This window comes from Prenolepis imparis, unplaced genomic scaffold, assembly GCF_030444845.1.
Source record: "Prenolepis imparis isolate NDT839.2.m4 unplaced genomic scaffold, iyPreImpa1.0 SCAF_2, whole genome shotgun sequence".
Lineage (NCBI taxonomy): Eukaryota > Metazoa > Arthropoda > Insecta > Hymenoptera > Formicidae > Prenolepis > Prenolepis imparis.
The window spans coordinates 23,686,557-23,712,855 of NW_028141160.1; the positions used below are offsets into that span (position 1 = coordinate 23,686,557).

General features: G+C 35.8%; 6 protein-coding genes across 13 annotated transcripts in view; 5 read left to right on the forward strand and 1 right to left on the reverse strand.

The window, feature by feature from the left end:
* Positions 1 to 456: 456 nt before the first annotated feature.
* On the forward strand, positions 457 to 3,367 carry Tmx3 (Thioredoxin-related transmembrane protein 3). Of its 2 annotated transcripts, none has more exons than XM_083032456.1 (10): positions 457 to 802; positions 1,344 to 1,401; positions 1,489 to 1,528; positions 1,606 to 1,769; positions 1,832 to 2,015; positions 2,105 to 2,249; positions 2,329 to 2,569; positions 2,638 to 2,830; positions 2,931 to 3,123; positions 3,215 to 3,367. In XM_083032456.1, the coding sequence occupies exons 1-10, from the start codon at positions 760 to 762 to the stop codon at positions 3,247 to 3,249; spliced, it is 1,296 nt and encodes a 431-aa protein (XP_082888582.1). In that variant the 5' UTR covers positions 457 to 759; the 3' UTR covers positions 3,250 to 3,367. The 2 variants fall into 2 exon arrangements, with proteins under 2 accessions (XP_082888582.1, XP_082888583.1); XM_083032457.1 differs by having other exon boundaries at positions 458 to 802; positions 1,353 to 1,401.
* Positions 3,368 to 3,423: 56 nt separating this feature from the next.
* Positions 3,424 to 5,469, reverse strand: Pdcd-5 (programmed cell death 5). 2 transcript variants are annotated; one of them, XR_014424807.1, is made up of 5 exons: positions 4,937 to 5,468; positions 4,577 to 4,685; positions 4,270 to 4,433; positions 4,067 to 4,194; positions 3,424 to 3,970 (listed from the first exon to the last, which is right to left on the reverse strand). XR_014424807.1 is itself a non-coding variant. In XM_083032471.1 (5 exons), the coding sequence occupies exons 2-5, from the start codon at positions 5,000 to 5,002 to the stop codon at positions 4,144 to 4,146; spliced, it is 390 nt and encodes a 129-aa protein (XP_082888597.1). In that variant the 5' UTR covers positions 5,003 to 5,043; positions 5,158 to 5,469; the 3' UTR covers positions 3,979 to 4,143. The 2 variants fall into 2 exon arrangements, 1 of the variants encoding a protein (XP_082888597.1); XM_083032471.1 differs by lacking the exon at positions 3,424 to 3,970 and having other exon boundaries at positions 3,979 to 4,194; positions 4,937 to 5,043; positions 5,158 to 5,469.
* Positions 5,470 to 5,663: 194 nt separating this feature from the next.
* On the forward strand, positions 5,664 to 13,548 carry Sro (SDR family oxidoreductase shroud). 4 transcript variants are annotated; one of them, XM_083032484.1, is made up of 9 exons: positions 5,664 to 5,786; positions 6,188 to 6,242; positions 6,328 to 6,446; positions 9,332 to 9,682; positions 10,188 to 10,380; positions 10,881 to 11,177; positions 11,276 to 11,581; positions 12,757 to 13,000; positions 13,278 to 13,548. In XM_083032484.1, exons 5-9 carry the CDS (start codon positions 10,221 to 10,223, stop codon positions 13,396 to 13,398), a joined length of 1,128 nt encoding a protein of 375 aa, XP_082888610.1. In that variant the 5' UTR covers positions 5,664 to 5,786; positions 6,188 to 6,242; positions 6,328 to 6,446; positions 9,332 to 9,682; positions 10,188 to 10,220; the 3' UTR covers positions 13,399 to 13,548. The 4 variants fall into 4 exon arrangements, with proteins under 4 accessions (XP_082888610.1, XP_082888612.1, XP_082888611.1 ...); XM_083032486.1 differs by having other exon boundaries at positions 5,672 to 5,808; positions 10,103 to 10,380; XM_083032485.1 differs by having other exon boundaries at positions 5,672 to 5,808; positions 10,167 to 10,380.
* Positions 7,236 to 8,481, forward strand: LOC145933067 (zinc finger protein-like 1). Its single transcript, XM_083032487.1, has 2 exons — positions 7,236 to 7,559; positions 7,638 to 8,481. Exons 1-2 carry the CDS (start codon positions 7,368 to 7,370, stop codon positions 8,187 to 8,189), a joined length of 744 nt encoding a protein of 247 aa, XP_082888613.1. The 5' UTR covers positions 7,236 to 7,367; the 3' UTR covers positions 8,190 to 8,481.
* Positions 13,549 to 13,863: 315 nt separating the features above from the next.
* Positions 13,864 to 16,280, forward strand: LOC145933068 (mite group 2 allergen Tyr p 2). Its single transcript, XM_083032488.1, has 3 exons — positions 13,864 to 14,013; positions 14,096 to 14,266; positions 14,572 to 16,280. The coding sequence occupies exons 1-3, from the start codon at positions 13,995 to 13,997 to the stop codon at positions 14,838 to 14,840; spliced, it is 459 nt and encodes a 152-aa protein (XP_082888614.1). The 5' UTR covers positions 13,864 to 13,994; the 3' UTR covers positions 14,841 to 16,280.
* Positions 16,281 to 16,758: 478 nt separating this feature from the next.
* The window catches only part of Atpalpha (sodium/potassium-transporting ATPase subunit alpha), a 68,886-nt gene continuing 59,345 nt past the window's right edge, over positions 16,759 to 26,299 (forward strand). For 2 of the 3 annotated variants that reach the window (XM_083032477.1, XM_083032476.1), the window contains exon 1: positions 16,759 to 17,475. In XM_083032477.1, coding sequence (XP_082888603.1) covers positions 17,446 to 17,475 — 30 coding nt within the window. In that variant the 5' untranslated portion in view covers positions 16,759 to 17,445. The remainder of the gene's footprint in view (positions 17,476 to 26,299) is intronic. The other variant, XM_083032480.1, reaches the window with a different exon arrangement.

Here is a 26,299-nt window from a genome sequence, read left to right on the forward strand (position 1 = left end):
ACAAAATTTGGACCAAATTTGTCATAAATTTAGTCAATATATATGACATCATATAATATGATATCAAATTGACATTTTTTTATTTTCTGTTCCCATATTGGGAGGATAAGCCGATGCGCTGAAGCAATTGCAGTCCAATTATAATTTTAAGCGATTGAGTCCGCTTTACCTTGATAATCTGACATTATACGCACCTTCGAATTCAACGATCGGACGATTCCTGGTCTGTTGCCGCCGCGCCGCATCGATCGTGATTGATTTAACTTTAACTGAAGATCGCGCGTATCACTCTAAATATTACACATTCTGTACAACACACACATATATATACATACATTTTCTATGTGCATTTATAAATACGCGCGCGTATGCACTTATAACTTTTGTAAATCGAGATGGAAAATTTATTTCTCAGTTGGTGATCCTGACGGAAGTTGGCGTTGTCACCGCGCGGGGTCTCTAGTCTCCGGTGTGAATTCGGAGTTTTCACGTCACTCCCGAAAGTCCCGAACACAGCTGGTCGGTGGCCGGAATTAGCGACGACGCGTTCTACGTAATACCGGAAGAACGATGCGACAGCGACAGAACGCGTTCGATCGTTCCGCGTGACGAGGTTAAATAGACGGAGAGACGTACTTGTCGCAAACACCGTCCGTCCGCGTGCACCGGAAAAAAAATTATGCAATTTCGTGTTACCGAAGGATCAGATGAAGGAGGCTGACTTTTCTACTTTCTCGACGTCTCGAATCTGCAATCGGAATGGTTTCCCTCACGCGAATCTCTTTCGTTACACTTCTCTATGGTAAGTGTGGCTGTCCAGGCTGTCGGCCACACACATATCGAAATGTTGCCCTCGTCCGTATTAAAACAAAATACATACATTAGGCGTATTTGATAATTTTGCGCGCGACGTAATCTCGCACGGCCGATCGATAACGAGCTATTCGCTTGACATTCTAGTCTAATTTTATTATCATTTATAGAAAATTTTTAATTTATAAATACACAGAAAATGTATATTTGCATTTCAATTGTATAATAAATATGAATTTATAAAAACATCTGGCAAATTCCATTTGTCAAATTCAATTAGACATTTAATTCAATTTGGATAACTCAATTTTATTCATGCAATCTTACGTGTAAAATATATATCTTTGTTTTTTATCAATTTCAAATTAATTAATAAGACGTTTTACTTGAAACGTTACGTTCAATTTTATCTGTGTAACAGATGTATACCTTGATTTCTCACCGGAACTTTATTTTGCGCGTAATATTTCTCAGCAACGAGCAATATTTCCAAATGTAAGCACTTGTTATCGTTTATAATTACATTTTAGCTTTTTCAGCAATTTTGATGCACACGGCAGGCTCGCGCGTGCTCGAGTTGAGTGATAGGTAAGAAATCTGGCAATATCATGTACTGTTTCGACTGTTCCAATTATAAAAAAGATCCTAGCTATTTAATATATCTGCCTCTTGCAGATTTCTGGATATACACAAAGACGGACAATGGCTGGTCATGGTATATTTAATTCTTACAAACCTCCCATCACATATATTAAAAAAAAAAATATATATGACTAATTTCATTTTTTGTAGATGTATGCACCATGGTGTGCACATTGCAAAAGATTGGAACCAGTTTGGTCTCATGTCGCTCAACATTTACATGCAACGTCAATACGAGTGGGACGTGTGGACTGTACTAGATTTACCAGTGTGACGAGTTCATTCAAAATTAAAGGATTTCCCACCATTCTATTGTAAGTACGCCTTTCTCTCTGTGACCACTCTAAAATACTAATACGATATCTTCAATTTACAGTTTAAAGGGTGAGCAAGTGCATGTATATCACGGTGACAGAACTAGAGATGAAATAGTTAAATTCGCTTTAAGACTAAGCGGTCCCCCTGTGCAAGAGGTAACGAGACCTCAGAGCTTTGACACTATAAAGAGAGAACGCGATCTCTATTTCTTATACGTAGGTGGTAGATCTGGAGTCTTATGGGTAAGCTCTTTTCACAATTTTATCGAAAATTTTATAAAGGCAGTTTGAATAAATTTTTAATTGTGTCTAAATTCACTAAATAAACGCAGGAACTTTATCACAAGACTGCAAATATATTTCAAGCGCATGCATTCTTTTATCAATCTCATCCGAGCGTCGTAAATAAACACGCGCCTGTAGAAAATGTTCCGGCATTATTCGTGTATAAGGAAAGCTCGCATTACAATTTCACTGGTGAGAGTTAATCTAACAATAAGAGAAAACGATGTGTATTATTATTATCTGTAATCAAAATGCTTAATTCGATTTGCAGGACACAACTTGAGTGACATAGAGAAAATGAACGAGACGCTTTACAAATGGGTGAACGCGGAACGTTTCCCGACATTTCCGAAAGTCACCAGAGGAAACATAAATCAATTATTCTTAACGAATAAGAATCTCGTTTTAGCGGTAGTGGAAGAAAATCAGTTAGAAGAGGTCGCGCCCGATATGCTGGAGTTTAAGGACATGGTCGAGTCTGTGATTAAGAGCAAACGAGAGAAATATCACGAGTATGTTTACTTGCTAGGATATTTCGATAGAAACGCTGAATATAAATTAATACCATAATTGTATTCAGTCATTTTCAGTTCGGTTGGATAGCTAGTACCGATCTAGTCAATAGCATAGCGATGATGGTACTACCTTTACCGAGCTTAATTGTGATAAACACAACTACTAATCACCATCACATTCCCGATGATGAAACAGAGAAATTGACTCCGCACGTGATAGAATTGTTCCTAGAGCAGATTCGGAATGAAAGTGCTCCGGTACACATCTTTTATGTCTAATTAATTCTATATTCTATTAATTGTTAAAAGAATATATTGACAATAAGAGCACCTATTATAACTATTGATGCATTTTCAGCGATACGGTGGAAACACTTGGCTAGTGCGTAGTTATAGAACTTGGTTTGAATTGAAATCTACCCTGGCTTCAATGTGGAAGGGCAATCCCATTTTGATGACTGTATTGGTCGGATTACCAGTTGTATTCTTGTCGTTAATATGTTATGGTATTTGCTGTCCAGATATCTTGGACGCGAATGATGAAGAAGATGGTATAATTTTTTTATACGAAAAGAATCTACTAGTTTTTATATAATAGAAATAATAAACATAACATATATAACCATTTTATGCTCTTTTCAGAAAATGCTGGAGCGAGTCATATGAAGAATGATTAAAAATTATTATGGATATGTATTATACAGAGAATTCCGAGATACAAATTTTTTATTATATGTAGCGTACATGAACGCTTATGATTATGTAATATGTTCTTAAAAAAAATTTGCCAAAACAGTTTTAAGATTGTGAGAATTTTTATACAATAATGTATATCGCTAACATTCCATACATTTTTATTTTTGGTAAACCCATCTTTGTGTATATGTATTAATTTCTTTTGTGACTGTGTTGTAAAAAAAGTGACGCGTATCCCGAGACAATACAACCGAGTAAAGTGAGTATGTACATACTCGGAAAAATTTGTCTTTTAACAAAAAGCTTTAAAAAAGAGAGAATGTAAGATATATCAAAAATTTGTATATTAGACACGACTGTTCACATAATTTGTGAAAGATCGTATTAAGTATCAAACATGTTTTTTTATATATATATGGATAAAATAACGATAATATATTTAGCATCATGTAAGTTGTGCGAAATTGTTTGTTGTATTGTGTAGACTGCAAGCGTGATTGTGTGATTTCTTTTTAAGAAGGAAAAATAATCTCTCGCGTGTGTTAGGCGTTTGCTGAATGTATATTTATATGTATCAAATAAAAAAAAATTCAAAGTAAATATTCTGTTGTGTTACTATTATTATAGGATATATAAAATACTTTGCCATAAGATGTAGGAAATAATGTTGGATAGTTTTCCCTCTTATATCTATATCAAAATCTGTCATATTGGCATTAGTAACTTTTATTTTTATAGCATAAAAGTAAAACACAACTAAGCGTAAAAATAATATGTATTGTAACTGTAAAAGGTTACCTTCAACTGCACACACAAATTGAGAGCAAAAGTTTCCCAATCAAAGTAACATTTCAGATATGAAATTTGTACATTTGCTACAAGTCCATATCATCATCTGAATCCAAAGCTGCTCTTCTTCTATCAAACTGAAAAGATAAAATAAAGCTTTGATATTGTTACTTTAGATTATATTATTAGACGCACATTTAAATTGCACTAACTTTGACAGTTGTTTTTCTTTGCGTTTGTTGATTTAAACTCTCGAGTAAATTGATTAATTGTTGCTCTCCAAGCTTCCCAGGTAGTTGATGATTTTGTGCCATATTCAGAATCATTTCTTCTACCATTTTTCCTTTCTCTGGTTTCCCAAGGCAAAGTGTGTTTACTATCAACAAATATACATATATATATATATATATACATTATTAACTAATGTACCTGTATATCACAGGTATCTATGATGTCAATTCTGTAGTATTGACAATGGCAAAATAGAAGAATTACATGATGTAATTTATATAATCTTACATCTCGCTCTAGCCGATTGATCCAATACTTGAGCCAATATAGTATGTTTCATCTCTTCCATACGTTGCATCTTTTCCTCCATCGCTTGTTTATTGTCGACATTGTTACCCTAGAATAATATATATATACATATGTATATATATATATATATATATATGTGTGTGTGTGTAATTTCTTTTTGTAAAGTCTCTCTTGTGAAATATACATAAAACAGTATACTACACTTAACCTCAATATTATATATTTTGCTTCTATGTATATAAATGTTATGTTTAAATAATTATCAAAAATAATGGATAGCATATATAATTTAAATATCTTTCAGCTATGTAATCTCATGTGGAATTTCGTAACGATTACCTTATATTGGGATTGCAACTGCATCAAACGTTGCTGTCGTATTGCTTCAAGTTCGGGATCTGACATATTTACGCTCTTTCGTATTCTCTTGTTAGATTTTCTAGATTCTGAAATTAAACCGCGACGGTTTGATGACGGCTGTTAAATCACCCAATTCCTCCGAACTTTCGTGGACATTCGTCGTATGTTCAATATGTATATGTATTATGTTATATATATACCGCACTTCACTGCTATAGATTTGTTCGTTTTACACTGTACTTTCTACACTTAACTACTTTGTTTTTTTTCTTCGCAACCTCGAATATATATATTTATCTCATTTCTCAGACGTAAAACCTTTTATTATGTATATTTAATTGCAAAATTATAAAATTACGAACAATTCTAGAAAAATATTATTACTCCGCGAATGATGCTGATTGTTCTTGTAATACCAGTGTTGGCAGTGTGGCCAATTTCCGGTCGCGCAACCAGAGAATATATAAAATATTAGAGCGCACGTCGATCGATGTACGCGGCGCGTTCGACTTTGCGACTAACCTTCAAGTGGCGCGGAATTCGGTATTCGGTGCGCGGAGTGGGGGTCCTGGTGGGGGTCGGCGCGCGCATCCCCCACCCCCATCCCACCACTCAGCCGCAGTGGCGGGAGATGCGCGCGCCGGCCCCCACCACGACCCCCACTCCGCGCACCGAATACCGAATTCCGCGCCACTTGAAGGTTAGTCGCAAAGTCGAACGCGCCGCGTACATCGATCGACGTGCGCTCTAATATTTTATATATTCCATGGTTGCGCGACCGGAAATTGGCAACACTGGTGTTACAAGAACAATCAGCATTATTCGCGGAGTAATAATATTTTTCTAGAATTGTTCGTAATTTTATAATTTTGCAATCAAATATAATAAAAGGTTTTACGTCTGAGAAATGAGATAAATATATATATCTAGATATAAATAATAAGATATAAATAATGCAAAAGTGTTACACTCTGGACTGCACTTTTTGCATTATTTATATCAGAGCTGTCCACGTTTTGCACTTTTCGGCCGATTTCCGAGGCTCACCGCCTAGCGGCCCCCACTTACGCTCGAGACCTTAGCAACTACGGTTATCGGGCCAACCGGGTAACGCGTTGCTAAGGTCTCGAGCGTAAGTGGGGGCCGCTAGGCGGTGAGCCTCGGAAATTGGCCGAAAAGTGCAAAACGTGGACAGCTCTGATTTATATCTTTCATTATTTATATATCTAGATAGATCCAAGAGAAATACGTGACATATGCGATAAATTAAACTTATAAGAGATAAGTATGTAAAAAATTCTATCATATTAAATTATTCATCGAAAGAGATAATTTTTGATAAATAAATAATCGTGATGTTAATATGCTAGGTTGCACTCGGAAATCGGAAAGTGCCAAAGTGCGAAACTTCAGGCAGGAAGCATCAGGAAGGTGCATATATGATATCGAGTGTATACATATAACACACCGGCATATATTTCCTTATATGGTAAGGTTTTTTATGAATATCTATTCTTTTTTTTGGAAGATAATCAGTTCTTCCTCTAATGTGTTCTATTTCTTCTCATTTTTTAAATATAAAAGTTTTGAAAAAGTTTTAGGAGATATTTAAACAATTTCTCGTCAATATCGCAGCGCGAGAAGAAATTAATATCTGTTGCAAGGATGCCGGTCTAGAGATAGAGAAGCAATATTTCGCCTTGATGCTTTAATATCCGATTTATTTTTACGTTTATTTTTCTGATCGATTTATCTGAAATGTATATTTTTTGCACTCTATCTCCGATATTTCTCATATGTATCTCGAAACGAGGGTTATTACGACACGGCGATTGGACGACGAAAGACGTGAACGCAGAGTTCATTGGTTGTTTCCGGTGCCACCCGTCGACGAGAAATGTCAGACGACGTGGCCGGTGATGGAATATGGTAGGCTGCGCAAATGAAGCGGCGATATTATCTCGAGACTTTTGACATGTTATACAGTGAGAGTCAATAAAGCGAGTGTATCGAGCTAGGCGCGTTTCGTCCGTGTTTCAACGTCGTTTCGATCCCCTCGCACGACGTTGCAACATGGGTCTGTGCAAGTGTCCGAAAAGAAGAGTAACGAATCAATTTTGTTTTGAGCATCGCGTCAATGTATGCGAACATTGCATGGTCACGAGTCATCCGAAGGTACGTATTTTCGCCAATTTTTGTTTATCTCGTAGATACATCTTTGACGAATACTTCTTTGTTTCTTACAGTAAAGTCTTTTATCATAATCGTTTATGATTAATGTACATGTGTTTTGCAGTGTATAGTACAGTCGTATTTGTTATGGCTCCATGATCATGACTACAATCCAGTTTGTACATTATGTTCCGGGAAATTGAGCGATGGCGATTGCGTGAGACTGACATGCTATCACATGTATCATTGGGTATGCTTGGACCAATATGCCAGGAAACTACCGGCAATCACAGCACCAGCTGGATACACTTGTCCTGCGTGTCGAGTGTGTATCTTTCCGCAACCCAAACTGGTGTCACCAGTTGCGGATGTTCTCAGGGAAAAATTAGCCACTGTGAATTGGGCTCGGGCTGGTCTCGGTTTACCATTGGTATCTATCGAGTTAATTTTCTTACGAGCACCAGAAAATCTTGTCTTCCGCTATATAACATGCTTCTTTCCTTTACAGTTAAGCGAAGACAGAGAACAGAAACTCGAACAAAAACGTCCTTCGATAACAGTAGAAAGCACTATGTTCCAAAATCACACAGTGGCTACGCCAATGACTCCTACAGTTGCTATGTCTCGCACAAGTAGTACCATCAATTCAAATTCCACCGTTAGCAATGTACATGCAGGTAGTCAGAAGCTGGGCCCGCCTTATTCAATCGTAAATATTGAATCGTCTCTTGGATTATCCGCTTCGGCATCTAGGAAGGTATGCGAAGCTTACGACGATCCCAAGGATATGTCTTTTGATCACGATGAGAACAAATACCAGCGAAAATCCGCCATAGAATGGTTCCTAAGATGGTGGAAGCTGATATCGAGAGCGCCGGTGCGACGGAAAACCGCGGGATCTCTGTACAAGAGATATGCCATAGTAATCGTTGTCGGTATATTATTCTTTATTGGAATTATTCTGCTCTTTTCATGGCTGGGCAGAATGGCGACGGATGGTGATCCGAGCTTCAACGTATTGGCAAATCCTAATGTGAAGCTTGGCGGACAGTCTGTTTAATGTTATATTATCACGAGAGCGATAACAACTGTCACGTGAAACGAAACCCCGAAAGTGCGAAAAAATGTGGCAATGACGATATATACAAGTGCGAAAGAAGTGCAAAATGCAATTGCAATGCGTGAAAAATTGTAATTTTATAGGGCAATAGGACATATCTAGTGTAAGTTATAGTGTATGTAACGTTTGTTAATTTTTATGTAAATTATATCACATCAAAGTTGTATATTTAAATCTGTAAAGGCTTCTCGATTTATAAATTACGAAATTATCTCACATCAAAAGTTCTGTCACATAAAAACTTATTTATCCTATCCATATACTTGTTATAAGACTGAGGAATGCATGCTACGTTATATGTGTATGTACATGTGCATATGAGTGTGCGTTTAATAATGCATAAACATACCGTCTTTTTCTAACTTGCTATGCTATATAATGTTATATTTTGTATAATACATATATGTATCATATTTTGTATATATATATATATATATATATTACATTTATATTTCGTATTTTACAATCAACTATCATTCTTTGTATATTTGTGTTTTTACTTTTGATATTGCGCAATACGAAGTAATTAGCTTTTCTTGCTGGACAATATTATTCATCTTCGTATAAAATGTCTTTTTTTAAAAGCTAGACATCAGAAATAGCCAAATTTTTTACATCTCTCCAAGATACAAGTGTAAAAAAAAGAAGCCCAATGTATTCAGTACACTCTTCTACGATGTGGCCTATTGAAATTCAAATGAAGCGAGTCGAATCCTTATAAACATCTCCTCCCATGAAATATTAAAATGCTTACAACCGCGGATGCATAAGATGGTTTATCGGTGCCTTTATACATTTCTTTTGTCTTCCATGGTCGTTTATTTCGAATAAGTAATTTTTATTCTTTCGCAAAAAATAAAATTTTGTTATTGTCTTATGAAATCTTGAATTATTATTATATAATATTAATAATATTATATATAATAGTAAATAAAACATGAGATTTTAATACTTCAATAGAACGATGATTGCGACTATCGATAATAGTTTTGAAAAAATAAAAAAAATCGATAATAAAAAACAATATATTGTATATAACATCAATTTATCTTAAATACTAATTTGTTCTCTTTCTTTAATAGTGTCGTCATGTGAAACGAAGATTTACAATGTACTTCGACTTTCGATCGTTCGTCAATAAGTCAAAACCGGATATCCTCCGACTCTCGAGCACTTCCACACAGCGACATTCGAAATCGACAAGCGAAAAATTTCTGCTTATTACAAGTTCTCCACACCGCGTACTCCATTTCGAAAAGCAGCGGGCCCGACGGCGCCGCCACGGAATGGGTGGATCAAGGGTCACATTTCTTCTCCGCGTCCTACAGGGGCCGGTCGCGCCAGTGATCGCACAGGATTACAGACTTTCCTCGTCCAGCGAGCGTGGCGATACCAAGTCCGATCGTCTCCCGCGCTTCCATATAAATTCATATGTAAGTATAAAAAACAATCGATATTTTATCAATTATTTAAAACTATTTTAAATGTATATTCGGTACATTGAGGGAATTTTCTCTTAGAATTTACCCTGAAAATCATGGTAATCGTGGGACAATATATGGTATGGAAAGAATTTTTATGAGAATTTCTTTGATTAATATTTATCACAATAAAATTAATAATATCTATCACAATAAAATATAAAAATAAAATGTTTGATTAATTTTACCATGCAGTTTAGTAAAATTAATCAAACATGTTTTATATTTTAGTGTGTAGATATTATTATTTTTATTGTGATTTTTATATGATCTTCAGGGTAAATTATAAGAGAAAATTTTCTCTGTGTATTTATTCATTCACGATGATATTTTTATTTCAAATTATTAAACGCAAATAAAATATTTATAAAGATGATAAAGACGGTCCGGAGACCGGTTTGGGGGTACTACGTTGTTTGATCTAATCTGAATTAAGTCTCGTGTATCGAGCGCGCAGGCTTCATAGAGCATCCGGCTGCGTAAACTGAAGATGAACTCGGTGAAGGAAGTGTACGGTAACAGGTGGACCGCATGGTGGAGAAGAAATTCAACGGCCTTGCAAGTCGGTGCGACGATTTCGTGCAATCTCGCGTACCTCGTGGAGACAGGTTGCACGCGCACGGCCGCGGTACTTTCGATGGTTTCGCTGGGTAAGAGGATCCATTTGTATTCGCTTAGCTGGTTTCTTCGTTCGCTGACTCTGCTGAAATCGAAATCGAACGTATTTCCGCTGGTATTTCGAGTTTTCTCCAAATCGACATATAATTTTTCGAAGAGACGAAGAGAATTTATATCTTCTACATCGTCGAAATATTATATATATATTTTCTTTTTTTATATTTAAATATATACCTTATAAAAATAAAATGGTAAATTCATAATTTGAGATTTACTTGGGTACTTGATTTCACGACAATATAAGGAACCAGTGAGTCTCGCTTATAATTAGTTTCTTGTCAAGTAAATTTTCATATAAAATCGTTCCAAAAACGTTTCAATTCTTCTGTTAATATATATAATATATAATTAAAAAAAAAAATAATAATAATAAATAAATAAAAAACATTTATAATATATAATCTTTTTGATTTTGCATATTTATAAACGATAGAACATTTTTCTTCTTGTTTATCACCGTTTCTCTCTTCAGGTGGTGCTACCTTGTACTATATTTCTAGACGTCGATGGAAAATAAAGCCGCGAGATCTCGTCGTTATAACCGGTTGCAATTCCGGTTTGGGCTACAGCCTAGCGATGCACTGTCGTGCTCAGGGCGCGACAGTTTTGGCCGGGGTGCGCGAAACGGCTATGGTGGTAAAACCCAACACTGTCGTCGAATCGTTGAAGGACAAAGGTGTCATCATTCATCAGCTCGATATCACGAATGAAGAATCCGTCCGAGAATTTGGCGAAAAAGTCAAGCAACTGTCGGAGGAACAGCAATTGGGTGAGCAATATATGTAAAAAAAAAAAAGCCGGAAGCGTATGAAATAAGAGAAAGTTTACAGTCTATAAAACTTGGTTTCTTCACCAATTCGCTCGCAGCCCTGCGTGCATTGGTGAATAACGCGGGGGTGATGGTGTTCGGTGAGTTCGAGTGGCAGACGCAGGAGCTCGCGGAGTATCAGATAAATGTCAATCTCCTGGGAACCATGAGGATCACGAGGGAGCTGATGCCGATCATACGGCAAAACGGTAGTAGAATTATCATGGTGTCCAGCCACTGCGCCACCGATCCTTTGCCTGGTATAAGTGTTTACGCGGCGACGAAAGCCGCTCTTCAAGCATGGGCCACCGCTCTTCGGGTAGAAGTCGGCAAATTTGGCATCAATGTAGTTTCCTTTATACCCGGTCAGTGTAAAAAATATTCAACATTATATGTATAACTTGAGAACAAAGAAATTATTTGATTGCGCAAAATTATTGCGCCCGGACGAAGAGAGAATATTTATGAACAAATTTATTTAATAAATATATTATATATTAGAAATCAGATTTTTTGGAGAGAGAACATATTTTTTATTTTATTTATCGATCAAAGTTTTTCTTTTTTCTCTCATTCTCTTCTTGCGTTAGTCGACGATGATTGTTTCAAAATATAAAAAAAATCTGAAAAAGCTTTTGAATAAAATTCACTCTCTTCGTGCAACAATAGATGGTTTTATATTAAAAAGTAATATCATGAGACTACAAAAGGGTTTATGAACAAAGGACCCCGCACAAATCTTATGGAAAATGGGTCCCAGTCGAATTGGCTGAAATTTTAGTATAACGTAGTTCATTGCATCCTGATGAAAAGTGTCCATGGGCATAAGGTCGAAAAATGGACAGTTTTCGAGTTATAGAGCGTCAAAGATCGGAAAAATGGGTTCATCTGCTCTTGGAATTTTTTTTTTTTTTTTTTTTTCTTTTTTTGTTATTATTTGATTGATTGAGGAGAGAGAGAGATGAGAGAAAATTATTTGATTAATGTTAACTAATGGTTTACCTTTTATTATGAAAGATATAAACATCTTAGAATTCAATCGATTAAAACGGAATTTAAACATCTTAGAATTCAATCGATTAAAACGGAATTTTGCATATCTCTATCCACGCACGCACGCACACACGCACGCCAAAACACACTACCATAACACTATCATGACCGTACGCATTAAGACTACCAAGAGCAGATGAACCCATTTTTCCGATCTTTGACGCTCTATAACTCGAAAACTGTCCATTTTTCGACCTTATGCCCATGGACACTTTTCATCAGGATGCAATGAACTACATTATACTAAAATTTCAGCCAATTCGACTGGGACCCATTTTCCATAAGATTTGTGCGGGGTCCTTTATTTATACTATGTATTAGAAATCAAATTTTTTGGAGAGAAAATATTAATTTTATTATCGCGATCAAAGTTTTCCTTTTTTTCTCAATTACGGTTTTTGCGTTCATCGACGATGATTGTTTCGAAATATTAAAAAAAATTTGAAAAAAACTTTGAATAAAATTCACTTTCTTTGTGCAACAATAGGTGGTTTTGTATCGGAAAGTAATATCATGCGACGGCAACGGTTGCACTTTGACGAAATGGAACGACACATGTCGGATGAAGCAAAGCGATTTTACGGCGACTATTTCACTCGATACGCCGAGTATTTTTCTCAGGCAGACCTGTCATCCGGCAATCAAGACAATATAAAAGTCTTGTCGAATCCGAGAATCTACGAAGCCTTCGACAGCGCTCTTCTCGATGTCCATCCTTCGACTATTTATAGGTAAACACAATTTATCTCTCAAAAGTTATTTTTTTTTTTTTTTTACAATATTATGCCAATAAAATTATCGTGCGAATGATGAAGATCGAATAATGAAGTTTCTTTATTATCAAAAATGTTTGAGACATGTTTCGTAGATAATCTATTGTGTGTATTTTTTTTTTTCAAAGATTTATATTTTGCTGTTATAAATTTAAAAGAATTGCGGATAAATTTTGCTCCTATTTTTGCGCCGATTATACATATTACATTAATACAATTGCTATATTATTTTCAGATGTGAACCATGGAGATACTTCTTTTATCGCATATTGTTCAAAAGCACACCGACGTGGATACGTGATCGATTGGTACAATGTTTCGTCAATGCACCATCGTGGCAAACTGACAAGCAATAAATCACTATTATTATCTTATTAAATAGTTTTTACTTTTTTAACGTCCGATTTTTTCTTTCAAGAGTTTCGCTTCATTTTGAAGAACTGGAGGTGATATTTATATATAATTCGATACATAAATAAAATGGGAATAATAATTACAACATATTGTCTTTTGTCTTCAAAGTCGACTGTTGTTGCAAGTATGTCGAAAGAATAATTTTACGAAATCGTCGAGTGAGTCAATCTTATTTATTATCTATTATCTTGCATTGTAGTTGTAATAATTACACCGTAGTTTTATAAAATTTTCCGTTCTATAAAATTGTTACACATTTATCAAAATCAACAATTACTTCATTGCTAACAGATTAATCATTTAACAAGTGCGCGATACTACTGTGTATGCTGACTGATAACTTCCGCAAACTTGCAACATCATCGACACAGGTGTTAACACTCGAGTGTTGCTTTGAACGAGATTTTTATTCGTTTCCGAGCTTATCAAGTTTTTAGGACCAGGTGTTCGATTAGATATTATCGGGCGAATATATAGCCGGCTCTCGTCGACCGAAAAATCACATCGCCTGTCATTTCTCTCGCGAGGAAACGCCACCATGAAAGTTTTCGCCTTTGGTAAATCTCTTATTGTTCATCTTTATTTTCTCATCTCCGAAAATTGTAGTATATTTAACTGTAACGTTTGACATATGTGTAGCTTGCACAATCGCCGCATTCTGCGTCGCGGCGTCTCTGCAGGACTCCCCGTATAACCAGTGCGAGGACGGAGGACCCCCGCCCTTGGCATTAAGGATAGACGGATGCGACGGTTCTCCTTGCGTCATCCACAAAGGCACCAACTTGGTCGCACAATGGGACTTTGCCGCTAGTAAGTAATGTTGGAGCGTATTGTAAAAATGTGTATGTGTGTATGTATATAAATTAAAAAATATAGTGTTAAATTCTCAACGAGTTGTATTGAAAGTCGAGTTTGTATTAGAAATGAAAAATGGAAAATTAAGCAAAAGTATTTTCTTTTGTGTGTATACATACACACACACTCACGCTTGAATATATCCATCATATTGTTGGGCAATATATATATATATATATATATATATCAAAATTTTTTGACATCTCCAACAAAAGAGATGATAATCAGCCGACCTTTATCTTTTACGTTTTATTATGCAGTTGCCGATGCGAAATCGCTTGAACCGCGCGTAGTAGTAACGCTACTGGGTAACAAGATAGAATACCCGTTTCCCGAAAAGGATGCCTGCAAGTCCTTGACAAACGGCGAATGCCCGTTGAAGAAGAACGCAGAGGCCACGTATAATCTCCAGATGGAGATAGCTCAATCTTTACCGTCTGTGAGTCTGAATATCGAATTCGCCCTAGTCGACGAGAACAAGAAGGTGCAGGTGTGCTTCAATGTGGACTGCACGGTGACCAACAAATAAGGCTCTTTCTCTCTCTTTATCTCTCGTTGAGATTATTGTGACACGCTTACGATAACAAAGCATAAATCACGAAGTAATTCTGTTCCGTTATCTTATTTTTTTATAATGTGCCTGAATTGTATCTAAAATCGAGTGTTCAATATTTTTCAATTTTATATGTTACCTAGAGATTTTATGACACGGGATACATGCGCGAGCGATCGAGATAGAATAGAGCATTAATTGTAATAAGATATATCTCGAGATCTCTCTCTCCTATGCGAGGTTCAAGAAAAAAAATTAAAATTTATAATTAAATGCCTGATTTGGCTCTGAAATACTTGGTAACAATATTTCGACCTGATTACAATTTGATGAAATCAATGATTAAATCAAGCGACTGTATCTTTCGCTCGAATCTTTTTCTTAATTGTAAATCGTCAAACAATGTCGAATCGGAGATGTGACGAAATAACTCGTCAAATAAAGTCTACTCGTGAATTTTGAAATAAAAACATAAAACTAAAGTAATATAGCGTAGCAGACAACAATAATTGATCGACAGAATTACGATAAACTTGTTAAAAGCTAGAAACTATTATAGTATAATTTTAATATTGTAGTGTAATTAAGATTCGTGATGAAGTAAAATCATTAAAAATAAAATTACGATTAATGTCATGTAATGTAATATATCTATATTATAGTATATATACATATATCCACACCCAGGGTTGTCCTCAGCTTTATTAAAAATATATAAGAAAGACGACATATTATTTTTTTTTCTTGACGAATAATATATTTTGTCGCATTCATCAATATAGAATAATCTTGTTAGTAAGCAAAAGCGTTGGCGGTTTCTTTGGCAATTTGACAGCAGATTCGATCAGAATAATATTGCGGCAGATTACGCAAAAAGGTCAACTGCATTAAGCTCCCGTTTAAATTAGTAGCGGAAATCGTGCGAATCGTATTTTATGTTAGCGAATCTAATCTATGGAGATTTCCGCTGATATTTTGCCAACAAAATTTGTAGCGCGAAACATTTCGCAAAATCTGTTCTAGACTCAATCTGCTCTATAGACAATCAGCTGTTTGATATGTCATGATTAAGGCTCCTGGCTCCTTTCTGACCATGTCGAAATCGTGACGTCAGAGGCGAGAAAACACGCTAAAATTTCTTAGATGCCATTTCGAAATAAAAAAATATTTCGATGAAACAGCACTTCAGATGGCTTTAGCACACTCTTAAAAAACCCCGAAAACTGTCCTTTCCCCTTTATAATTAATCAACAGCTGTAAAATGTAATATTATGAAGCCCAGTCCGTCTGGTCTTTGCACATGCGCAGTCATTCCGCATGTCAAAGTCTGATATCTCGATCATTTTACAGATGTTGATTGATTATAAAGGGAAAAGGATAGTTTTCGGGGGTTTTTAAGAGTGTGCTAAAGCCATCTTAAGTGCTGTTTAATCGAAATATCTTTTCATTAAAAAATGGCATCTAAGAATTTTCAGCGTGTGCTTTCTCGCCTCTGACGTCACAATCCAATATGGCCGCGATGAGCACCCAGGAGCCTTAAAGTCGGAAAATTATTTCGAGATCTTTAAAAAAATATCTCACGAAAAAATCTGAAAATACATTTAACGCAAGCGGAGAGAGATATCGGCTAATTTTAATATTAGATACATCGCATATATATATATATATTTGTATGTGTGTGTGAGAAATTCCGAAACGGCGGGCGTGGACCGACGTGCGCTACGTCTGCGCGCGAGATAGAAAGAAAGAAAGAAAGTAAGTTGAAAAGAAGGAGAGGAAGAGTGAGAGAGCGGGAGGAGAGAGGGAGGATCAGAGGGAGAGACACACATGTTGCGCCGGCGGACGCGATCGACGTCACAGAGCGCGGCGATAACACGCAGGTAAAGATGGCGGGCGCGAGGGAAAATTAGCGGCTCGGGTCGCAGTCATATACACTATACACACGTTCATCGAGATCGTACGTCGCCGCGGTGACAGAGTGAAAGGGATCTCGCGAAGCGGTCGCGAGAGGACACATAGTATTCGTAGTCGATCACGCCGTAAGCTCGTGCGGAGGAAGATTCCCCGCCGATTAGTAGTATTACGCGAGGAAGCGCGTCGCGCGCAGCAGTGACGTCACCGCGCACGTATCTCTCTCTCCTTTCGCCCCACCTGTTTCTCCCCCTCCCTCCCGCCCCCCTCCTCCCAGTCGCGTACGGCGAGTCGTGTTTGTGCGTCTCTCTTTCTCTTTTCGCTCGACGCGGACGGGGAGTGAGCTGGAGTGAGCGCGTTCGCGTTCGGAACTCGCGCGGGAGAGGTTCGTGTTTCGTCCTCGCGGAGCGAGTGAAGTGAGTCGAGAGTGTCGAGAGTCGAGTTGCGCGCGATCGGTCCGTGCGTGTGCCACGAACGGAGGCCGTTTCTAACGGGTGTGCTTTCCCTTACGGTAGTGTATACGGAAGACACGCATCATCGTCGGAGAGGAGATCGTTTCCACGGGTGTGAGTGCAACACGCGCTGTGCCGCGACGCGCGCAGCAGGTAGTCGGAGCCGGAGGTAGCCGTCAGATCGCGGACAGCCCGAGCGCCACCGGCTTGTTGTCAAGATGGCGTCCAAGGGGAAGCTAGACACCGAGGTCAGTACTCTTGTGTCTCGTGTTCGTTTTTTTCCTCTCCCCCTCCTTCGGGTAGAGGTGACCCGGGCACCGCGCCTGGGGACGAGCGGTAACATCGTAACGCCGTGTGTTTTCACGAGCATCATCGGGGACGTCGAGCGTCGACGCGAGCAGCCGCGTTGCCGGATTCGGAATCCGGGAGAATTCTTTCGCCGCGGTTCCTCTCGGCCGATTTTTCGTATCTTTATTCGACTCGTCGACTCGACGATTTCGTTCAAATCGGCATCGCTCGCGGCGCCATGCATCGTCGCTCGCCGTCCTCGACAGGAACGTCGCGTTGTCCGGCGTAACCACGCCCTGCCTTCGTAAATCCGTCCCCTATCGTCGTTATTTCCCCGATACATCTGCTTGTTCTTTTTAAATTACGATATAAAATAAAAATCCTTTTTTTTCAATATACGATAGTTTGATAACAATTTTGGTCAGATTTGCGAGAAAATTAATCGAAATGGAAATTTTTGTCCTCCTGGCGATGACTGATGTTGGATATATTTTCGTGTCCGATATATTACAACGGATTTTGACTCGGCAACACATGTGTGTCAATTGTCTCTCTTTTGTTAGTCTCTCCTCTTCTTTATACGCGTAACTGTAGGGCTATAAGTTACGTAATATTTACAATATACCAAGTCACAGGAGAGGAATGCGAATGAAAAATGTATATGTACCTTTCAGATAATTTCTGTTGAACGTTTTACGGATTTTTAAGCAACATGTACCTTGGAAAATATAAATATATACAGGTGTCACTGAACGGCGTGACTCATATGACAGTTACAGCCATTATCGAGGAGAGAAATCGTATGATTATGGCGGCTTTATGAGTCGCTAACACAGCACATGATTGTTTTAAAAATATCGATATTCACAAAGACTATAATGTATATAGAATACGCTTTAGAAATAAGTTTGTAAAACAATATTTACGCAATAATTATTAACTCAATATTTAACTTTTCGTAAAAAGTTGATATATAAATAGTCTATACAGGTGATAAAATTAATAAAAAAATAATGAGCAGGGCGGGTTTTGGGAATATTTTTCGCATATATGTATATATCGCGGCTATATATGTAGAAACCTTTAGTTTAAATTCTCAAGCTATTTCTGCTAACTTGCGTATTAAATCGCGTATATTATCGGTCACCGGAAAGAATACACGCCTCTTCAAATAGATTGATCGCTCGATTAACGCGATGAACGTTCAAACGATAAAAGGCCAAGAATATTTTCTCGGGCATATTTATGCGAGCGACGGAAATATCTCTCTCTCTCTCCCCCTCTCTTTCTCGGCATCGATATTCACTCGTTAGGCGAACGTTAATCGCTATTATCGAGAGCGACCTTGCTGCAACGTGTGAAACGACATTTACGGAGGGGCCCCTTTTCAATGATTTACTCTGACGCGAAATTCTAATCTGGGTACAGTTTTTTACAGAGTAACTCTTTCTGTAAAATCACGCACTGAGAGAATTTTTTCTTAGAATTTATACCGTGAAAATCATGGTAATCGTGGGACATATATGGTATGGAAAGAATTTTATGATAATTTCTCTGATTAATATATTTATCACAATAAAAATAATAATATCTACCACAATAAAATATGTTTGATTAATTTTACTAAACTGCATATTTTATTGTAATAGATATTATTATTTTTATTGTGATAAATATTAATCAGAGAAAGTCTCATAAAATTCTTTCCATACCATATTGTCCCACGATTAGCGCATGATTTTTAGGGTAAATTCTAAGAGAAAATTCTCTCTGTGCGTGGATAAGGATGATAAGGCTTCTCGATCGCCAGAGATGGAAGGAGAAGAAAGCGACGATCCTCTCTCTTTCGAAGAAAAAACCGCACGTGACATTGACTATGCAGGCGCGACGAGTGTCACTTTGAAAGCAATTAGTATGCTGGTCTTCCGAGAAAATTTCCTCGAGCCGATCGAGAGGTCTGGAACGTTCCAATATACACGTGGGATTGCGCAATCGAAGGGTTCGGCGTCAACTGGTGAATTCAATTCGCTTTTTCAGTTCAGCGACTCGAGAAAATTAATCGAGATATTTAGTCTTTTAGTCTCTTCATTTCTCCAACGGATATCTTTACGACGACTAGGATTATATTTTCGAAAATATAATCAATCTTTTTAATCTTCTTACTTAAACAGCTTCTGTCTTAAGAATAATTCAATCATTTCTTCACATTTCTTCATATTTAAATGATGAGTCATTCAAGATTCTAAGAAATTAATCAATACTTATTTATATTATGGACTACGGATATTCGAGACTATACTTTTTATATTATTATTAAATTAATGAATTATTTTTTTGTCAGTATTAAATGTTGCTACTTTGCGCTTCGTATCGCTTTGCACGTTTTACAATAAAAATATTAAATATCTATACATATTGCTATCACGTACATATATATATATATAATATATATATATATATATATATATATATATATTATCGACATACACTAACGTAATTATAAAATTTGCGTAGGTTGCATATCGTGTGTCAAGCAACTTGGCATAACTGCATGCGAGATACGGTTTTGCGGAACTGTGTGTCCGTGTGAGATATACTATATATTATCGCGGTTATACATTCCTCGAATATTTCATATTTACCGGAAATCGTAACTTCTCTCTCGTGAAGCGTGAAGTGATACGATGGGACGATGTTATTTGCGGTATTTCGCTGCACATTGTGCATGCAGCCCGCGCATATCTCCGCTTTGTGACATGAAAGCGCGTTATATACATAATTTTGAATCGATGAACTTCCGGCGTTCGTCTCCGTTTTTATTATTTTTATTATTTTCATTTTTTTACGGTCGTTTATATTTATATATACAACAATTTCTCCGTATATATCCGCGCTAGAACGGATGTAAATCTCGATTTTACATTCTCAGACTTTAACGCTTCGAGTTTTGAAGCACGAGAAAGCGAGTAGAATTTTATATATGTATATATATATATATGTATGGGTGCTCTAGAAATCGCGAGCTAGCTGGCAATTATCGATTCTTTGGCAAACTTTGAGCCAATTTTTGTCAAACTTTACACACGTATAAAGTAGTTTGCAACTTTAAGTATCTTAAAGTCTTAAAGTAAGATATACTCTTGAAATCAATTTAAGCATAAAATTTCGTTACTCAACTCTATCTGATTTCTGAAGCTTATAAATCAGAATCCTTCAACTTTCCATCGATTACCTATATAGTTTGAGAAGCGTTGATATTCAGATAATAGAGCAGTTATTTCTTATCTCTGTTTCTAAAAATCATATTTAGAAGAAAGTGTGGAAACATCCTGAATATGTTTACACGTGCGTTTATCGCACACATGTAGAGGGTCTGCGCTATCAATACGTTACACAGTCTTGAAGCGATTAGGATTCAGCGAAACGAGAGAAGAGCATTCCATGTCTCTCGTCGACGGGGGCGCAAGAAAAGAGAGAAAAGAAGAGAAAAATAATAATTTGTCGATAAACTCAAAATCGTACATCTCGTGAATTTCCGGTACGGATTTGTGTCAAGGTCACGAGAACAGGCGTGCTAGAACAGAGAGAGAGAGAGGGAGAGGGAGAGGGAGAGGGAAAAATCCACGGGAGTATGATGCAGCCGCCCATGGTAGCCATATCATAAACTCGTTTTCCCCTTCCCTCTTCTCCTAGACTACGGGACTCGTCGTAGTTGCATATTATCGAACGCACAGTGGATTGTAACCGAACAATATTATATATATGGGATAAACATCACAACGTCGACAGCTTTAAGTAACTTGATATATGCTATCGTAACAGGAATTTTCGATATCGCGTTTGCGTTGCGATTTTTATGCTCTCGTAAACAACTAAACGTATTTGAGGGAAAAGTATTAAAATTATTATGTTCACGAAGTAGAGTCGAGATAAAAGATTGTAGCGCTAATTTTTAACGCGATTCTAACGTATTACGTTGGATTTCTTATCGTGAAATAAGGTCGGATTATTCCTTTAACAAGCACAGTCTCCTTTTTTCTCTCTCTCTCTCTCTCTCTCTCTCTCTATTCTCATAATCGCGATATTAATAGCCTTTAATAGAAATTTAATTATGATGCTACAATATTTAACTTTTAAAACACGGCGCTTGAGTAAATTTTTTGTCATTCAAAGAAGCAATAAAAATTTACTTTACGACATATCGCGATTAAAAATGTTAAATGTATTAAAAAAATTTTCGTAATACAATTTGAAATTGCAATATTTTGATATTTAATCTTCGCTCTTCTCTTTCGCTAGAATCTTAAAAGTGAAATAACATTCAATATCTCCGAACTTTGTGTCTCTTTTGGACGTCCCTGTTGCATATGTTAATTTCCCCAAAGACCGCGCGTACGGCTGAAAAATTATTGGTCGCACCCTTCGACGATCGATCGCCAGCTGGTCGTGACCGGGTCGAGTCGTTTCGCCCGTCCGCGACAAGATGGCGCCACGCGGCGCGAAAACTGCATCCGGGATTTTGTGACGATTTATAAGCCTAGGGGTATGTTCTCGGAAATTCTATCCATAGGGGGTAAAGTAGCGTTCAATTGTCTAATCAAGACAAGAGGAGCAGAGATTTCTCGGTCCTTATTGGTCAATTCAACGCTATCTCCCACGAATAGGATTTCCAAACGCACCCTCAATGTGTGTTGATTATTTACGAGTGCTCGTCCCTTTGACCCATCAGAAAAAAAGGTAGAATATGATTGTAATAGAGAAACTGTAACAGTTTTTGAAGACAAAATATTTACTAGTTTATACATGTACAATATAAAGTAATAATAGTTATATGACAAAATTATTGAGCAGTAATAAAATGTTAGTTAAAAAAACTATTGAAATTTTCCATCGAATATATATCAAAAGAAAGCATTGCGTGATATTTTTATTATTCAAAGATAAAATATGAGGGGCACAAATAAGAATATATATTTATTTCTTTTATCTTTGTGTATTATATAAATATTTTTACATTTACGGTTATTTCGTGTACGTGAGAATTGGATTTTTGAAATATGATTTTTTTCTTTATTTTTATATATATTACATCCTTTATAATTCGAATCGATTGATTAATGTATTTCGTGTTAATTATCGAGTTGTCTGAATTACGAGATTCTAATTAAATACTTATATTTATACTTATATTACTTATAATGTACTCTGTATATGCTAGTTTTCTCATTATTCTTATAGTATGGGTGAAATTGTTTTTTAACGATACGATACAAGTCAGATGAGCGATGCAACAATTAATTGGAACACGAATAATTGATTAGAACTGCGTGATTTTGCCGAATGATCATATCACGGTTCCTTCCTCCTGTCAGATTTTTTCTCCGTGCATCGATCCTGTCTCACCTTCGATGCTAATTCGAACGCTACAGTTCGCGCTGATTATCGTTGAATTAGCCATTATGTCGTTATTTTAACGAGTGTATCAATGTGTGTCAGGGGAGCGCGCACACTCTTCTCGAGAGTGTTCCTCTCGTACGTGCTGCTCGTCTTCCTCAAGTGGCTCTGACGCGGAGATCCACGTGAACCCTAGCTTCCCTCTAACATCAAGGGAAATTAAATCTTTATGCATCATTTAATCGCTTATTGTTTGTTCGGTTGAATGTCCAAATATTTATTCATACGTTTCAAGCAAAATTATTAAAGGAAGAAAGTTAACTTTATACTTGTATGATGTGCAAGCGAAAATCTATTCGCTTAATAAAAACCGATTTTGTGAAAAGGGAGAAGGAGACTAACATAAAGTACATGTACACGCTTTTTTGACATTTGAATGTATAAAAATTTAAAAATTTATGTAATAATTAATAATAATTATTATAATAATAGTAAATAATATTTCATGATAAAATTTAATAATCATTAATAATTAATGTTTTGATCTTTAAAAAAATTTAAGCAAAATTAAAATATCTTAAAATAAGTACTTGATATTTTTCAATTTTCTTCTAATGAAATTACGTTTAGTATTCTACAAATATCTCAAAATAGATTCAACCGTTAAATATGTAAATGTGAATAAGAGAGAATGTACTATTTCTGTCGTTAATGCACTTCTAAATATAGGCATGGATTAAAAGGATTAATAGTAGATCTAGATTATCAATTTCATAGAGCTAATGTATAAAATGATGGACACGATTAATATATTCCTTGCGAGTACTATCTCACACATATAATCTTTCTCATTATTAATAAAATATATCTGTAAGCAAATGTTTGAATAAATCGTGTATACAGGGACAGATAAAACTCTCAATGGGTGACATCGATTACCAATAATTGCTCAAAGCAGAAATTAAAAGTGTGTTTGGAAGTCGGGGACGGGTTCTCGCCGGTTGATATATTAATTATATTAAAGAATGTATAATTTTTTATACACGAAGAATATCGCAAAGCCACCTTCTAATCGTTTACCTTCGTGCGACCGTTAGACGGCCAATTTTCAAGTAGCTTTTAATTAAAGTTAAGGCTATTAACACGCACGCGTAATCGCGTGTCGCTGTTACATAATATACTATCAACGAATAAGCCATCATGCCGGACATCCTCTCGCACTTCGATCGACGACGTCGCGAAAATGTCGCTCGTATTATAATAAAAAAAAAAATATATATATATATATATATATATATATATATATATATATATATGTCACATGATCATTATTATCTCACGAAGACAAGAATAATATTCGCGAAAAGTGAAGAAAAAGAGAATGAAAGAATATCGCGCTTAATCATTTCAATCTCTGTTAAGCTCTGCGAGATTAAGACGTGGCTCGTTAAAAGAACATTTTTCTCGATCGGAATGATTTCAGAAATTTGTGTTCAAATTATGTATCTTTCGTATTATTTCGTGTGATTTTTTTTGCAAATTATATAACTTATAAAGTGCTACGCGTTTTTAAATTTATAACCGAGGATTAAAAATAGAAAATACATTATATAAAATTTTTTATTACATGTATATAAATTTTTATATATTTGTAATATAAATTTTCTATATTGTTATTTTTTATATTAGCATATTCTCCCTCTCTCTTTCTCTCGCTCTCTCTCTCTCTCTGATGCGATAAATGCTATGAGAAATGTACTTGTAAGTACTTTTATACTCTCTCTTACACATGTATGTATCAGTATTCTCGTATTGGCTTTGTCATCGCGATATTAGGATCATATTACATTGCTACAATATTCTGAATATTGAGAGAACGAAATTGATCTTTTTATCGTTTATTCTCATAAGAATGCAACCAACTATTTTTTCATCCCTCAGGTTTTAATTTGAAAAAACGCGTCTTAATTAACACTAACTCAATACCAACATATCTTTTTACTTGAAAAACTATTTATTATATAATGGCACATCGAACATAAGCGCTATTTTGTTATTCTTTAAATATTACATATTATTAAATATATATTTTCGAAATCAAAACCATTTCCTTCAAGCATCACGAGATGGATTCTCAGAGATGACTTTGAAGAAAAATATTAATCATGTTGGAAAAATAGATTATTTTCTAAAATGCAGTCTGCTTAATCTTAAAAATTTCTTCTCAAAATTATAATTATAAAGAAGGTTTTAGCATAAAACGGATAAAACCGAACAAAACTTCGGGATTCCTTTAATGGGAAAAAATTATTAAGCAAAATTGTGCTTTAGAGAACACATATTTTCTTAGAATATATTTAATTTTTTTTTACGTTACACTATCAAAGAGGTTTTTACATCGACGATATAATCATTTTCTCACCATCTGTGATCTTGATTAATATTGAACGATTCGTTTCAATATGACTACAATTATGCATAATAAAAAAATATAAAATTTTATTAAAAATTTATTTAAAAACTTGACCTTAGAATTTTCTCGACGGCTTTATACATATAGATACTATATTATATTTTATATTATACATATTTTGTTTCTATATTATAGAAACAAAATAAAAGGTATTCGAAAGTTTAGACATCTTAAGGCTCCTGGGTGCTCACCGCGGCCATATTGGATTGTGACGTCAGAGGCGAGAAAGCACACGCTGAAAATTCTTAGATGCCATTTTTTAATGAAAAGATATTTCGATTAAACAGCACTTCAGATGGCTTTAGCACACTCTTAAAAACCCCCGAAAACTATCCTTTTCCCTTTATAATCAATCAACATCTGTAAAATGATCGAGATATCAGACTTTGACATGCGGAATGACTGCGCATGTGCAAAGACCAGACGGACTGGGCCTCATAATATTACATTTTACAGCTGTTGATTGATTATAAAGGGGAAAGGATCATTTTCGGGGTTTTTTAAGAGTGTGCTAAAGCCATCTGAAGTGCTTTTCATCGAAATATTTTTTTATTTCGAAATGGCATCTAAGAAATTTTAGCGTGTGTTTTCTCGTCTCTGACGTCACAATTTCGACATGGTCGGCAAGGAGCCAGGAGCCTTAAGACATTTTAACACTTTAATAATTTTGTTTATTATTCATTATTCTGGGACATATTCACAGTTGGAAAATTTGTGTTTTCTTGTTAAAAACGGTCCCCGTAAAAATTTTTGTGTTAAATATTTAACATATTCATGTGTTAATTTAACATATTGCTGTTATGTTAATTGAATTCAAATGTTAAATTATTAAAATAACTAAAAAAAAGTGTAAAAATAACACAATGTATATCTATTTTTAATTTTACACAATAAATATGTTCCGCATTATTAGTGAC

Bases quoted from the DNA above. Each gene is read 5' to 3' on its own strand.
- Tmx3 (XM_083032456.1), top strand. From the start codon at position 760: ATGGTTTCCCTCACGCGAATCTCTTTCGTTACACTTCTCTATG. The intron at 1,402-1,488 runs GTAAGAAATCTG...TGCCTCTTGCAG, and splicing joins GTGCTCGAGTTGAGTGATAG to ATTTCTGGATATACACAAAG. The intron at 2,016-2,104 runs GTAAGCTCTTTT...AAATAAACGCAG, and splicing joins GTAGATCTGGAGTCTTATGG to GAACTTTATCACAAGACTGC.
- Pdcd-5 (XM_083032471.1), bottom strand. From the start codon at position 5,002: ATGTCAGATCCCGAACTTGAAGCAATACGACAGCAACGTTTGATGCAG. The intron at 4,686-4,936 runs GTAATCGTTACG...ATATTATTCTAG, and splicing joins AGTTGCAATCCCAATATAAG to GGTAACAATGTCGACAATAA. The intron at 4,434-4,576 runs GTAAGATTATAT...ATTTGTTGATAG, and splicing joins TCAATCGGCTAGAGCGAGAT to TAAACACACTTTGCCTTGGG.
- LOC145933067 (XM_083032487.1), top strand. From the start codon at position 7,368: ATGTATCATTGGGTATGCTTGGACCAATATGCCAGGAAACTACCGGCA. The intron at 7,560-7,637 runs GTATCTATCGAG...TTTCCTTTACAG, and splicing joins CTGGTCTCGGTTTACCATTG to TTAAGCGAAGACAGAGAACA.
- Sro (XM_083032484.1), top strand. From the start codon at position 10,221: ATGAACTCGGTGAAGGAAGTGTACGGTAACAGGTGGACCGCATGGTGG. The intron at 11,582-12,756 runs GTCAGTGTAAAA...GTGCAACAATAG, and splicing joins TGTAGTTTCCTTTATACCCG to GTGGTTTTGTATCGGAAAGT. The intron at 13,001-13,277 runs GTAAACACAATT...TATTATTTTCAG, and splicing joins CATCCTTCGACTATTTATAG to ATGTGAACCATGGAGATACT.
- LOC145933068 (XM_083032488.1), top strand. The intron at 14,267-14,571 runs GTAAGTAATGTT...TTTATTATGCAG, and splicing joins ACAATGGGACTTTGCCGCTA to TTGCCGATGCGAAATCGCTT.